General features: G+C 53.6%; 1 protein-coding gene across 3 annotated transcripts in view; it reads left to right on the top strand.

The window, feature by feature from the left end:
• Positions 1-5,519: 5,519 nt before the first annotated feature.
• The window catches only part of Vav2 (vav guanine nucleotide exchange factor 2), a 185,033-nt gene continuing 175,566 nt past the window's right edge, over positions 5,520-14,986 (top strand). The window contains exon 1 of one of the 3 annotated variants that reach the window (XM_050154928.1): positions 5,520-6,241. In XM_050154928.1, the coding sequence (XP_050010885.1) occupies positions 6,038-6,241 (204 nt within the window). In that variant the 5' untranslated portion in view covers positions 5,520-6,037. The remainder of the gene's footprint in view (positions 6,242-14,986) is intronic. The other 2 variants (XM_050154926.1, XM_050154927.1) reach the window with 2 other exon arrangements.

Here is a 14,986-nt window from a genome sequence, read left to right as displayed (position 1 = left end):
GGGATTCCAATGATACAAAGTATCCCTGATAGGTGTATCCAAAACAGGTTAAAAAGTAGCTATAGCTAAGGGTAGGTGGAGGTTGGGGGTTACAGTCAAGACGTTCTCTTGCTTCAGGGTGGTGATGGATGTATGTGTTGTGTCCTATCAGGGAGGTGTTGGAACAGGTGTGTGTGGCACATTCTCTTAGCTGTGCTGACTTCAAGGAAGCCTGACTGGAGGAGAGGCGGAAGGGCCCAGGAGACAAGTCTCCTCTGAGGCTGAAGGAGGATTTCAGGCTCTGGTGAGGGTGTGGAGAAGCACAGTCAGGCTTTCCCTGGCTGTGTGCCTCACACTGTGGGTAGCAGTTTCTTTTTACTAAGACCCAACACTCCTAGCAGTCAGCCTGTGGTCATCTGAGCCTGTCTGGGAATATGCTTAGTGCCTGCGGGGACTCCAGCGTCCCCTGTCACCCCACCCTCTGAGTTCCTTATTCACATGCAGCCAAATTGAGCTTGGCTTTCTCTGGCCCGACCATCTCCATTTTTCTAGCATCCAAGTGGCTTGTGGCTCTGTGATGAGGGCTTTGGAAAAGCAGAGTCCCCTCCCCCAGTGCTGCCTCTCAGTCTCATATGGACAGCTGACCTATGTCCTGGACTCTGTACTCTCTGAAGGCTGTGCTCACCTGCCCTGAACACAGGGTCTTCCCAGATGCTGCTGCAGCCTCAAGACAGACCTGGGCGGGGGTGGGGTTGAGGTGGGGGAGGGAAGGGACTGTCTTTATGTTTTGCATAGTCACTGGCAGGTGCCCAAGCTTTGGCTGTGTTACAGCAAGATTTCCGAGATCTAGTGTTGGGCTCAGTCTCTAGACCGTGGCGTTTGGCTTAATTTTGAAGTTGAAGCAACTAACAGTAATAGCCTACATTTTGCCTTTTCAAAGGAAATGCAGAGGGCCCACACCCACCATCCAGCAAGGCGTGCTCCGTGCTCCGTCGCCATGGCTGGCCAGATGGTCTTTTCCTACACCTATAATTTCCTGGGAAATTGTGACAGCTGAATTCGCCTGATGGAGCTCCAAATGGAATTTGCGAAATGTGTGTTCCTGTGGGTTGGAGCGAGAATAAATCTCTCACCCGGTCAAAACATTCATTTCCCTTTCTCTAGGAACAAAGCCGGTACTCAGTCAGTATTGTCTCGTTGGAGGGGTATGGGTGGGATGGGTGGGTAGATGCAGGTATAGGTGGGTGGATAGAGTGGGGCTGATAATGATGGACAGTTGGGAGGCTGGCTTCAGCCTTCTAAAAGTGATGGGCAGATGAACATGGGAGGGCCAAGTGGAGGAAGGGAAGGGCTAAGTGGATTAAAGGGTGACTGGACAGAGGGCGGGGTAGATGAATTCAAGGACCAGTAAGGAGATGTAAAAAGAGGTTCAGGGGTGCTGGAGAGATGGCTCAATGGTTAAGAGTACTGACTGCTCTTCCAGAGGTTCTGAGTTCAATTCCCAGCAACCACATGTTGACTCACCACCACCTGTAATGAGATCTGGCGCCCTCTTCTGGCCTGCAGGCATACACTGTATACATAATAAATAAATTATTAAAAAAAAAAGAGGTTCAGGGCTGGTGGGAAGCGAATGGAAGGCTGGGTGGTAGAGAAACAGGAGGCCAGTGCTGGTATTCCTTTGAATGAGAGAGACTTGGTTGTCTTTGTTAGGAAAAGCCCTTTGATGTCCTTGTAAGGAAGAGCCACCCCCCCCCCCAGGGTTTCTCCAATCTTGGCTCTTGCTTTGTAAACTAGGCTGGCCTCGAACTCCCAAGTGCTGGATTAAAGGCATGTGCGTGCCATCACCTTCCAGCTGAAGGTAGTCTTTCTGATGAAAATATAGAGACCGTGCAATGTGTTGGGGAAGCAGGGACTGATAATCAAAATGGCCGGTCTGGCTGTGGGGGTCCTCAGTTTTTCTTTTTTTCTTTTTTCTTTTTTCTTTTTTTCTTTTCAAGACGTGGTTTCTCAGTAGCTATGAAGCCAGTCCTGGAACTTGCTCTGTAGACCAATCTGGCCTCAAACTCATAGAGATCCACCTGCCTCTGCCTCCTGAGTGCTGGAATTAAAGGTGTGCGCCACCACTGCCCAGCTTGGTCCTCAGTTTCTTGGATGTTCCAGTGTCTGTAGAAGCTTCCACCGAGGCAGCTGCCATCCAGAGCACTGGATGCTTAGAGGCACTTGTGGTCTGGATGAACACCAGCCCTGCGACTGCCCAGTGAGCGATGTCTCAGACTGTATGGGGGCGGGGGGCACTCTCTGCAGAAGCCTGGGAGGGCAGAGACAGATCGAGTTCCATGATTTCTCTTTTGTTGACACCTATATGCCTAGAAAGTAAATGCGAACAACTCTGTTGGGAGCACTGTAGAAAACAGACTCCACGTTGAGATCCTGGTTCAAATCCCTCCTCTGTCAGTTAGAACCTTGGTCATGTCCCTCTCTGATGGAAGGATTCTAGGCAGAGAAACTGCAAGTAAAAAGAACTAGGAGGGACATAGAAGATGCAGTCAGGGAAGGAAGCTGTGCCAAAGGGGGTTTACTTGGGGGAGAATCTGTCATTTTTTCCCTTGTTTTCATTTCCTTTTAAACAGTGGTTCCCAACCTTCCTAATGCTACTACTCTTTAATACAGTTCCCCATGTTGTGGTGACTCCAGCCATAAAATTATTTTTGTTGCTACTACATAACTAATTTTGCTGTTATGAATTGTAATGTAAATATCTGTGTTTTCTCATGGTCTTAGGAGACCCTTGTAAAAGGGTCATTTGACACTTCCCCCAAAGGCATCATGACCCACAGGTTGAGAACCACTTCTTTAAGGGCTGGCTATGAAGCCTGGGGCCTCATTCATGCCAAACGGTGTTCTTTCAAAGAGCCGCAGGTCTGAGTTACCTGCTAGGAACTGAGTTCCACAAATGGCTTTAAGGTAGCAGAGTGACAGGGTTGCATCTAGGTTTAGCTAGATCTTTGCTGGCTATGAAGAGCAGACTGAAGGGCAAGGCAGAAGCAGGCTGTTGAAGAACTCAAGGAGGAACGTGAACTCTGGTGGCGGAGCTAGGCGTGCTCAGAATCTGAATGTGGGTTCTTTTTTTTTTTTTTTTTTTTTTATGGTTTTTTGAGACAGGGTTTCTCTGTGGCTTTGGAGCCTGTCCTGGCACTAGCTCTGTAGACCAGGCTGGTCTCGAACTCACAGAGATCCGCCTGCCTCTGCCTCCCGAGTGCTGGGATTAAAGGCTTACGCCACCATCGCCCGGCTTAATGTGGGTTCTTGAACTTGCAGGCAGGTAGGATGTGCAGAAATTCACACCAGAGTCCATCAGAGATGCTGCTGCCGTTGACCAGCCAATGCCTGGGAGTACAAGAGATGCTCTGTTCCCTTGTGATTTAGAAGGGACTCTGGGCCCAGGCGCTGTTGCTCCTGGCCTTAGCTTCCTGCACCTGTGCCTTCCTGTCAGCCCCCAGCCTCCAAAAGCATGCTTTTCAGGGACGGTCAACTTCCAGAAGCCTTGCTGCACCCTTCTAGGCGCCTCTCTGCAACCTCTTGCATGATCAGTCCATGGCCCTCCTTCTACACCCTGGGTATGTGGCTAGGGTTGGTAGCCCCTCAGGGTTTCATCTGCTGAGTTCACCTTAGAACTGGTCACTGGAACTCAGCAGAAGTGGCTTTCGCAGAGCTCGTCTCCAAAGTGGGGGAGGTACTCTTGTTTCCGGGACATGTTCAAAGGAGAGTCCTGGCAAACAGTCCTGGGGCTGGGATAGTGGGTGAGGTAGAACACGGAGGAAAAGTATCCCCTTTATCAGCACTCTGCAAGTTGTTTTGAGCCCATGCAGTCTGACCTACACAGCACAACAGACATCTGGAACACTTTCCACCCAGCTTTCCGTCATTGATCCCTTCTCTTATTTCCCTTTAGAGCTTCCCAAGGTCTCCATCAAATACACAGGACAAGTGAACACCCCCAATATCCAGACAAGGAATTGGGTACCATAGAGGCAGACGATTGGTGCAGGACCCCTTGTGCCAGGAGGCCTAGATCTCTTTACTTGCAAGACCGACAGGCTAAGGCTCTGCACTATAGCCCCTCAAAGGCAGCCCGCTTTCCGGGAGCCTATGGACGGTCAGCTGCTACTGCTCTTATGACCACCAGGGGGCAGCAGATGAACGTCTGCCTGACTGTCAGAGTAGTCTGTCCCAGACCTAGTCTGGTCGTGGTGAGTTTCCTGATGAGCCGGGAAGGTTGAGGTCAGGGAGGGTAAAGATCTCTTTCCTGTAAAGGAGCTCCCTGGGTACAGACGCCCAGGCACGAAGGGAGCAGGATTAGCGAGGTGCTCTGCTTTCAACCGCCCACCCCCGCCTGTGTTGCAGGGTACTGAAAGACTTTTAGGGAGATCCTGGAGGGTCTGCCTGTGGCCCTGTGCTTTGGGTGATTTAATCCTCCCCCTACCTCCCTGCAGCAGGTCCTTTCTCTGAGGCTATTCAGAGATGAAGTGGTACCTAGGCAGGAGCTAGCCACTTATTCAACCTGACTCTGGCTTCCTCTTTAGGTGGGGAAGGGATGAACTGACTTCCTGCAGAGGCCATTCCAGGGACGACGCTCCTGGATGCAGGTGACAGGCTTGGTGTGTGCATCGAGGCGGGATCTGCCATCCTGCCCTGGGCTAGGTAAACGGAGGGAGACGCAGCGACTGACATAAGGATGACCAGCCCACAGATCAAATCAGGAGGCTCTGGTGGGCTGGGCACTCCTTTCTCCCAGCTCCCTTCCAGGACACCAGTTTCCGAGAAGGCTGGACTTTGTGGTGTTCTCTTTACCAAGAACTCACGGGTCCTGATAGATGAGTCCGCAGCAAAGTAATTCCAATTGCAAAATCAGTTATTGATGCTTTGAAGTCCCTCCCACTGTCGCGATGTCCTCAGGACACCACACTGTCGATCCTACCAGCACCTCTCACCAGGGAATCTAGGGAGGGGGCTGCTTGTGACCGCAAGTGAAGGATTTTTTTCCCCTCTTTCCCTCTTCGGGAGAGGGGATGTCCTGCGGATCCCGACAAGGACATTAGACTGGAAGCGTACTCTGGAAGCCCTGAGCTCATTAACCAGATTGATGGGGCCATAGGGGCGTGATTGTGTAGCCCAGCTGGTTGCGCGTTCCCGGGTCTGTCTTTGCAGAGGTCCATGCAAGGGCGGCGCGCTACAGGGGTCACCTTTTAGTTTCTAACGAGGTGCAGAAACCTCATCACTCTACAGGAGAGACTGCCGGCCTGGGTCCACGTGCACCTAACGGAAAGTCGCCAGCCCAGAGCCTGCGCTACAGCCCCGCCCTCCCCAACTTTCGCTGGCGGCCCCGGGGCAGGAAGTGGGAGGGCGGGTTGGAGGCGGTGCTTGGGTCGCGTGGGAGGTGCCGGCGAGGATGCCAGTTCCGCCCCCGGCCCCGCCCGGCCGTGGCCGCGCCCCCTGCATCCCCAGCGCCCAGGAGCTGCTGAGCCTTAGAGTCCCAGCGCCCCGCGAGGATCGCAGAGCCCGCGGGCCGGGCGAACAAAGCGACGGCGGCGCCGGCAGCCCAGGCGCCGGACGCACGGAGCGAGCGACCCGCTGCGCCTTTGTCTCGGGCGGGGCAGGAGCGGTGGCCGGTGTGGGGCAGCCCGAGCACAGAATGCGGCGCCCGGAGGGGCGGATCGAGGAGCGCTGCTGCAGCAGGAGGCGTGGAGCCCGGACCGGAGCCCAAGCGGACTTGTGTGTGTGAAGGGGGTACCCGGCGCGCTGCCCCGCGAGCGCCTGGTGGCCGCACGTGGGCGGGAGCGACTGCCCGCTAGTAGCCCGAGGAGGAGGAGGAAGAGGAGGGCCGCGCGGCCGCGCAGCGGGGACCCGGGGCGGCCTGCGCGAAGCCCCGCCCCGGCCGCCTAGCCCCGCGCGGGCGGGCGGGATGCCCCGCGGTCACCGCACTTTAGCCTTAGCGCTGCCCTGAGAGAGCTGGTCCAGCGGCCGCGGCGGCGAGCGCACGGGCGCCGCGGGCGCCATGGAGCAGTGGCGGCAATGCGGCCGCTGGCTCATCGACTGCAAGGTCCTCCCGCCCAACCACCGTGTCGTGTGGCCCTCGGCGGTGGTCTTCGACCTGGCGCAGGCGCTGCGCGACGGCGTCCTGCTGTGCCAGCTGCTGCACAACCTCTCCCCCGGCTCCATCGATCTGAAGGACATCAATTTCCGGCCGCAGATGTCCCAGGTGAGGGTCCGGGCGTGTGAGCTGCGGGGCAAGCTGACTGGAGCGCCGAGGTGGCGACCGCGGGAGGCCCTGGCGACCTGGTCCGAGCGACTGGTTCAAGGGCCAGTGCAGAGGGGGGCTTGTCCCTGTCTCCGCTTCCCGCTCTAGCGAGCGGCGAAGGCGCGAAGTTGGCCAAAGTCCCCCAAGCCCAGGGCACGCCACTACCGCCACGGGGACCGTTAGTGTGCGCCGGCTCCCGGGTCTGCTCTGCCTCGTGGAGAACGATTCCAGTCTCGGCGTGGCGCCCAGCACTGCAGTCTCGCTCTCAGGCCCGGGTCCCCGAGTGTCCCTTCGAACCCGGTGCATGCCACGCTGGGGCCGCGTCCTCGGGCTGCGCGCCTAGCGGCTGGAGCCAATGGAGGATGAGCTGGAGCGGTGGCTGAGCTGGCCCCAGGGCGCGGCGAAGGGGCCGGGCCGGGCGGGGTGCGCGGGCCGAAGGGAGCGGGAGGGCCGGGCGCCGCCCTCTCTCTGGCCTGCGCCTCCTCCGGGACCCCAGCCCGGAGCGAACTGCCTCGGGGCCTTCATGGAGGGCCTCTGGGAGGGAGTCCCCTTCGTCTCCTCACCGCCCCCCACTTCGGCCGTCGCTCTAGTGTGGCCTTTGTGGAGGCCGAGACACGCGTGTGGCCGCAGGGCAGGGCAGGGCAGGGCAGGAACACGTCCACTCCGCTGACTGGAGCTGCTTTTCTTGGCTCCTTGAAAGGAACTTGGCCCAGAGTTAAGGAGATTCGAGGCATGTGGCCTGCCTTCCGGGGGTCCCGGATCCCCCGCCCGATCGCTCTTTAAAGGGATCCTGGCAGGCGGAGGGAAGAGCAAGGCAGCTCTGGTTCAGCCAGTGCTGTCCAGGTGCGACCCGCCCACTTCGCAACTCCAAGTGGACGCCGGGTATTTTCTACCCGGACTTCGGGAACCGCGGTGTCTGGGGGCGGGGCGGGAGTCTGTGAGAGTCACTGATCCCAATATTCTGGCGGGTTCCACCCCTCCCCCCTAAAGCCTCTGCCCTTTGGCTGTGCCTGCCTTTCCAAAGAGATGGGGCCAGCTATTTCCCGTTTGACAAAGGAGAGCCCCAGAAGGGAAAGAGAGGGGGTGGTTCTTCTACTATTAGTAATACCCCAGCAGCCCAGAGAGCCAAGGACGGTTGCAGCTAGAGTCCCGAAAGGTCAGCGTGACAGTGTGCCCAAGTGGCACGCTCCAAGGGTGAGAGGTCTTTAAGAGATCTCGACGTGTGTGTCGTTCCTCCACCCTCCACGTTGGGACGGGGAGGCTGCGGAGTTCTTAACCTCTTTCACGACTCGAGAAAGGAAAGGGAGGGGGCAACCCCTGCACACAGCTGGATCTTGACTCCCCTCTCCTCCTGCGCACAGCTGGATCTTGGGCTGACCCTGAACTGCTGGAGGCTAAGGCTGGCTTGCTTCTGACAGGTTCTGCACCGGTCTGTGGGCTCGAGCCTGACCGGGGGTGGGGGTGGGGTTAAGAGAGTGAGGCTGATTGGCAGGGAGATTGGGAGGGGCTGTGCCTGATTGGGGAGTGGCTGGTTCCTGTGATTTGGGCTGGATGGGATGAAGGGTGCTGGCTGGTGCAGGCCTCAGGGTACACAGTCCCTGTGTTGGAAATTTCTAGTCGCCATCAATTGTTGGCTACTAGATACCAGCTCAGAAGGTTGGTCTTGTCTTCTCGCTTGCCATTTTGTGTAGGCTGGTCTGTCCCACGGTCTCCACATTGCAGGTGCTCTCTGAACCTTCACGGTATCTGGCCAAGTTTAGCTTCATGGCCCTGTGTGTATATTCATAAGGAAAGAAACAACAGTCGTTGCCAGGGCTGGCTGTGCAGGGGCTGGGGCGAGACTTCTCTCTGGGTGCTTGCTCTTTGCTACAGGGAAGCTCACATTTCTGATTTGCGGGGAAGAAGATGTTATCTCGGTTTGTGGTTGCTGGAGCACAGAAGGAATCACAGCTGCCCTTTCTGGCGCTGCCTTGGTCTAGACACAATCTGTAGAGTGGTGTACCACCTCTGATCTGTAGATAATAGTGAAAGTTCAGAGAGGTCCACAGATGTGCCCAGGTCACCCAGATGGTACGCGACATAACTAACTAGCTTGTGTACGCATATCTTCCTAAAGAAAGGGTGATTTCAAGACTTCCCCCAGCTGACCTGCAGCCTCGCTGGCTTCTCTGGGCTTTCTCTGGGACCTGTGGGCTCTCTGGGGTGATAGTAGGAGCATGCCTGGTTTCCCTGGACATCTGGATCCTCTATGGGGGAGCCAGCTGGCCCATTTGGCAAGGCCTGAGCGTGCATTTCCTTTCTCTCTGCTTGTCATGTCCCAGAACTTGTCCAGGTCATCGGTCTCTGATGTCCCCCGTTCCTTGAAGGCCACATGGCTTCCTGGTAAATCTTTAAGACTCAGAGTTCCCATCTCACTTTGAGTTTATCTCAGCTGGACTGGTGGATCTAGGGGAGCATAATGGCTTTATTTATTTATTTATTTATTTATTTATTTATTTTGAGACAGGGTCTGACCGTAACATGGACTGGTAGATTAGAATGACCTGGAACTTCCAGACACCCGCCTGCCTCTACCTCCCAAGTGCTGAGATGAAGGGAATATACCATCACGCAGGCTTGGCAATAGGCATTTATTAAGCATCTTTTGTGTGTCACTGCCTGCCTGCTTTGTTGTGTCCTCTTGGGTGAACAGGATGTACTTTGTTTTACTCCAATGCCTGGAAGCCACTTCGGGCTTAATTAAGCTAATTAGGTATGGTCACTAGTTATTGATCCCTGGAAGGGACCTAGTGGAGTCAAAGTGGCCACAGTGTGAGTTCCCCAGGGTGCCTGTGTCAACTGTGACAATCCACATGTTTACTCTGGGGAGGCCTCTTAAAGAGGGGCCTCTTTCACCTACCTCTGACATGTTCGTAGCGCTCTGATGGCCTTCTCCCTTTAGGACATGGATGGTCTGTCTGCTGCAGGGACCCAGCATAGATCTCTGAACACCTTGGCTACCAGGGCGTACCTCCAAGGGACCTCCATGTCCTCCATGCTCCCCCTTTCCCCTGACCCTCCCACCTGGAACTGTTTGTCTCTTGCCTGTGTTTTTCCTTTTGTGCCTGTCACAAGTTTACTTACTCACCTCCTTCCAGTCTGGTTCTGGTTCTTTTTGTTTGTTTGTTTGAGACAGGGTTTCTCTGTGTAGCCATGGCTGTCCTGGAATTTGCTCTGTAGATCAGGTTGACCTAGAACTCAGAGATTTGCCTCCTCTGCCTGCCAAGTGGGATTAAAAACATGTGCCACCCACCACTGCCCAGCTCCAGCCTGGTTCTTTTCCTCAGCTGGTTTAGGGGCCTCTTCCTCTTCCAGGACTCTTCCTTGACTGCCCTTTCCTGTCCTGAGTCTTGTTCTGGGCTAACTCTGCTCAGGTGTATGTCTCTAGTGTTGTACTTTCCACACTCTGTCTTCCCACGAAAACCCCTTGCCGCCTGCTCACCTGGACTCAGGTCCTGGGGATTTGTATCATGAAGGGTGTTGCCACCGAGTGTGGTCTTTGGTCCTCAAGGATGTAAGTCTCTCCAGGCAGGGCTGCATCCTTGCTGACTCCCTTCAGCCTGGCCTCCCGGGCAGAGCGACGTTCTTCCCTTTTACTTTTCTTCAAGGAGTAATTCCTCTGCCTGGCTCCATGTCACAGGGGTGGGAGGAGCAGGAGGGGAGCAGCTGGCCGGTGTTCCCATGAAGTCTCGGCAAGCCAGGGCAGCCAGTGGGTATGGATGAAATGTTTTCTGATTGAGAAAGAAGCCGTTGGACGGGTACCCAGTTCCTTGAGTGTATGAGTGGAGATTCTGTTGGAGAGGGTGAGACTCAAGACAGGGGTTTGGGGAAGAAGAGAAGGGAAAGCTGATTCTCAAGGAAGCCAGGCAGACTAAAAAAGATTTATTCATGGATTTGTGTGTTTGTGTGTGTGTGTATGTGTGTGTGTGTGTGTGCAAGAGTACAGATGTCCTGGAGATCAAAAGAGAGTATTCAGTCCCTTGGAGCTGGAGTTACATACAGCCAATTATGAGCTGCCTGATGTGGGTGCTGGGAACCACTCGGGTCCTCTGGAAAAACAGCAAGTGTGGCTTAACCAGTGAGCCATCTTTCCAGCCTTAAGCCCGGCACTTTTCCCTTCTGAGAATGGCTCTGACTCTTGGCCATTGCGTAGTTCAGACCACTTCCTTGTGGACCTCTGAGGGTACTCTATGCCCCTAACGTCCAGTGCATTCCAACAAATGTGCACTCTGTCACTACAGCACAGCTGTCTGTATCAGAGGCAGTGACTACAGGCAAGCCACCCAGGTGTCCTTGTTAAGTCCTTTCCAGCAGAGGTGACCTGGGATCTTCAGCTGCATCTCTCTGCCCTAAGCCTCTTTCAGACCTTCTTTCATTGGTCTCTAGGCCAGGGTGCAGGCTCCCTGGATTTGGGTTTGCCTGATGCCTCAGGATTAGACTCAGGCTGTGCACCTGCTATCACAGCAGGTGGCCCAAGGCTCAGCCTTGCCTGTTGACTGGGGATGTTGGAGTTTAACTACTCGATTATTGGGGAACCTGGGTTTAATTTAAGGAGGGCTTTGAGATAAGGTAAATATTGATTTCTCCTCTCCCTCCCCCTCTCCTCTCTCCCTCACTCCTCTCCCCACTTCTTTCTGTCTTCCCACCCAGCATGGGTTATGTTTCCTGTTTTAATCTGCTACAACCATTATTTACCTCGGTGCTCACATTGTCTGAGGCGACAGTGGGAACTGGTCCAGGTTGGCGTCTGTATATCTCTGGCACACTCCCAGTCATTCTGGGAGCATCGCTGACTTGCTGGCACAAGATGTTCTAGGCTCATCTGCGTGTTCCTTTGTCCTAGCTCAGGAGTTGGCCTCTGCTTCAGTGGATGTAGTTCCTTGGTAGGCGAGGGGTCTACAGAGACCAAGATAAGGAAGGCTGTGCCTAGGACTCCTGGGTCTTCTTAAAGATTACCTGGGTAGATGCACGTGAAAGCACACATGTATATGTGTGTCCGTGCACGTCTGTGTATGCACACATTCTGTGCGTATTTGTATTCTATACATGTTAATGCTGCCAATGCTGGGTTCCATTTAGGCTTACACAGGACTGGAGAGATGGTTCTGTGGTTAAGAGCTCCTGCTGCTCCTTGGGACCTGAGTTGGAATTCCAGCACCTGTGTGGGATGGCTCACAAGGGCTTATTATTCCAGCTCCTGGGGATCCAACATCCTTTACTGGCCTCTGCAGGTAGCTGGATACATGAAAACGCACACACTGCACACACACACACACACACACACACACACACCATGCACACACACTGTCTCTCACATACACGTGATAAAAAAGGTCTTTAGATGTATACATTCTTGGTGGTCATAACAAAAGTAACAAATGTTTAATAGTAATTTACACCCCCCCCCTCCCCGCTCTTTTCTTTTGGAGACAGTCTCACTGTATGGTCCTGGCTGCCCTGGAACTCACGGTCTAGACCAGACTGGCCTCGAACTCACAGAGATCCATCTGCCTTTATCTCCTGAGTGCTGGATTTAAAGGCATGCCCCACCACTCCTGGAACAAAGTTTATTATTATTATTATTATTATTATTATTATTATTATTATTATTAATGTGTGTATATGGCGTGCATGTGGGTAGGCATACCACTGTGTGTGTATGGAGACAACTTTGTGGAGGTGGTTCTCTCCTTCTACAGTTACCTGCTGTGTTCCAGGGCTAGAGCTCAGGTCGCCAGGCTTGCGCAACAAGCGCCTTTACCCCCTGAGCCATCTTGCCCACTCTGTAACACTAATTTTAATGATATCTTTTACTTAGGTTATGCAGTTTTCGCAGAACACCCCTGACAGGGTGAAAGTCAGGTCTTTTTTGGGTGGAGATGTGTATGTATAGAACCCAGCTTCGTGCAGGGAAGGTGAGGGGCATGGCGTGTCTGAAGGACTCCTTGGGGCACAGGTAGTGGGAACAAAGTGGGAGAAGTGATTCTGGGTGCTAGTGTGTCTGCATGGCACTGTTTGTGATGCTCAGGGCGGCTGCAGTGTCTGGGTCTTGCTGAGAACTCAAGTGCAGGACTTCAGGCAGCATCGCCCCTAGGCCTGGGTCTGATATCTGCACGGCAGACCGTGCGAGCATCAAGCAGCGTCTGCTGAAGGGCAGACACGCTCAGCACTGGCGTGAACTGTTTGTGTGGTGTATGTCAATTAAAAAAAAAAAAAAACTGGCTTAGCCAGTGTGCTGGTGAGAGGCATTGAGGGCCAGGTTGGAGGCCTTTGTGAAGAAATGCCTGTTCCTGCCTTGGTCCCTGGGGACATAAACTCAGTGAGCTGGGAATGGGGTCTGTCAGGCTGTGCCCTTACTTGTGGGGGACCTGACAAGGAAAGTGTTCCCTTCAACCCTAGTTCTCAGTTGAGTTCTTTCTTGCTTTGGGGGTTAGGTAATCCAAGATGTCCCTACCCTGAAGGAAGCGCTTATCCTTTCAGAAGCCATGGAGTCTCTGGGCAGTTGGCAATGTGATCTCTCTTTTGAAAAATGGTTCAGTTTGTTTTTTTACTTATGTGTGTGTTTGTGTGTCTCTCTGTGTGTGTATCCCATGTGTACAGGTGCCTATGGAGGCCAGAGCGGGTGTCTGATCTTCTAGAGCGGGCGTTGCAGCTGGCCTGTGTGAGAGCAAGTTCTCTTAACCACGGAGCTATTCCTTTAGCCCCCCGATGCCTCTTTTGAAGACACTCATGAGAAAACTTTTGTCACCTGGTCCGTTCCTTTTGTCTCTGTGTCCAGGAGATGTATGTGGGTCCAGGAGCACAAACTCAGAACAGAGACAGTGCAGAGTGACGGGCTGGGTGGGTGGGGCTGGTGGCTGGTGGCTGATGTGGCAGGACCTTGTGTTAAGCAGATGCAGGTCATAATCTCCCCAGTTAGGGCCCCCCTTACCTGGCTTCCTTCCCCACATTCCTTGAAAACATTTTTTTCTCCCACACCATAGCCTGGCCATCCATCTTTCTCCTGGAGCAGGGTAATCAGTGTTTTCTGTCAACTTAAATCGGAATATTTTAGACCTCATGGGCCAGGTATCCTCTGTTGTACCCGCCCCCCCAACTCTGCCCTTGTAGCAGGAAGCTGTAGCTGTTCCTGGTCTCTGAATTGAGAGCCAGGCTGTGCTCCGGTACAATATGTTTATGGAGTTAGAAGTTTGAATTTTATAAGGTATTCATATCAGCCCTTAAAATATAACTTTTATTAGGAGCTGAGAATGTAGCTTGGTGGTGTTTGCCAGGCCCTGGGTTCCATCCCTAGCACCACAGTTCTCTCTCTCTCTTCCTCTCTCTCTCTCTCTCTCTCTCTCTCTCTCTCTCTCTCTCTCTCTCTCTCCCCTACCTTCCTTAGCTTATAGGATGTACGCTGGCACAGGCCTGACATACCAGTTACTTGAAATGCTGAGGCAGGGGATCACAACTTTAAGGCTGTCTGGCTACTTATTGAGACGCTGTCTTAGAGAGTATAGGGGCTAAGAATATAGCTTAGTGATAGAGGACTTGCTTAACATACACAGAGCCCTAGGGTCTATGGCTACTGTAAGTCGTTTAAGACCAAGGGTTAGGACTTGTAAGACCAGCATCCACCAGGCTTTTAATCCCAGCACTTGGGAGGCAGAGGCAGGAGGATACAGGGCAGTCAGGGATACACAGAGAAACTCCGTCTCAAAAAACCAAAATAAATTTAAAAAAAAAATCAGCATCTATACATGGGGAACTGAGATTCCCAGGGCCTGCTGACCTCAGCTTCAGGTCATTCCCTTCTGCCCTGGTGGGTTTTCTCTCAACTTGACACAAGCTAGGGTCATCTGGGAAGAGGACTCTCAGTTGAGGAAATGCCTCAGTCAGATGGCTTGCAGGGAAGCCTGTAGGGCATTTTTCTCTTGATTAATGATTGACATTGGATGGTCCGGGTCAGCCCTCTGTGGGCAGTGCCATCCCTGGGCGGTGGTTCCGGGGTGTTTAAGAAAGCAGACTGAGCAAACCAAGGGGATCTACTCAGTAAGCTTTGCTTCAGTTCCTACCTTCAGGCTCCAGCCTTGGCTTCCGCCGAAGATGGACTATAACCTATAATCCAAATAAACCCAAGTTGTTGTTGGTCACGGTGTTTTATCCTAGCAGTAGAAACCTAAGACACACCTTCCCAGCAGTTCCCTGAGTCCAGCTGGTCCTTCAACCCATTTGCACTTCCCTATCCTGAGGCTCACCTGGTGTCAGGTATCTCTCTGGCACCTGGTGCTTGAACTAAGCCTCTGGCTGCCTCGTGGGGCTTCCCACTTCCTGGTCAGGTACCGGTGATAGTCTCTCTCCAGTCTTACCCTTTCTTTTTGTCCTGCTTTCATATCTCCCCAGGCCAGGTCTGAGGATTGGGGGGCGGGGACTGGAGAGGGGCCCTTCACCCCATACCGGCCCCTCTCTGTCCTGCTCTTTGCTGCTGGTCTCCATACTTCATTTTGTGCCAAAAACCCTTGACAAGCTTGTCTAACAGGAAGTGCTGGACAAGAGCGAAATGCTGACCTGTTTTTTTTCTTGTTTCCCTGATGACCTCGGTCCTCGAGGTCAGTTAGAGCCCTCAGTAAAGTGTCCTCGATGTGGAAGCCAGTCTGGTGAGGGTCCTTTGAACTCGGTTTCCTT

Source organism: Alexandromys fortis, unplaced genomic scaffold, assembly GCF_014885135.2.
Source record: "Alexandromys fortis isolate MF-2015 unplaced genomic scaffold, M_Fortis_MF-2015_v1.1 scaffold_72, whole genome shotgun sequence".
Classification (NCBI taxonomy): Eukaryota; Metazoa; Chordata; class Mammalia; order Rodentia; family Cricetidae; genus Alexandromys; species Alexandromys fortis.
The sequence above is the reverse complement of the archived record's forward strand: the minus strand, read 5'-3'. Positions and strand labels throughout refer to the sequence as shown.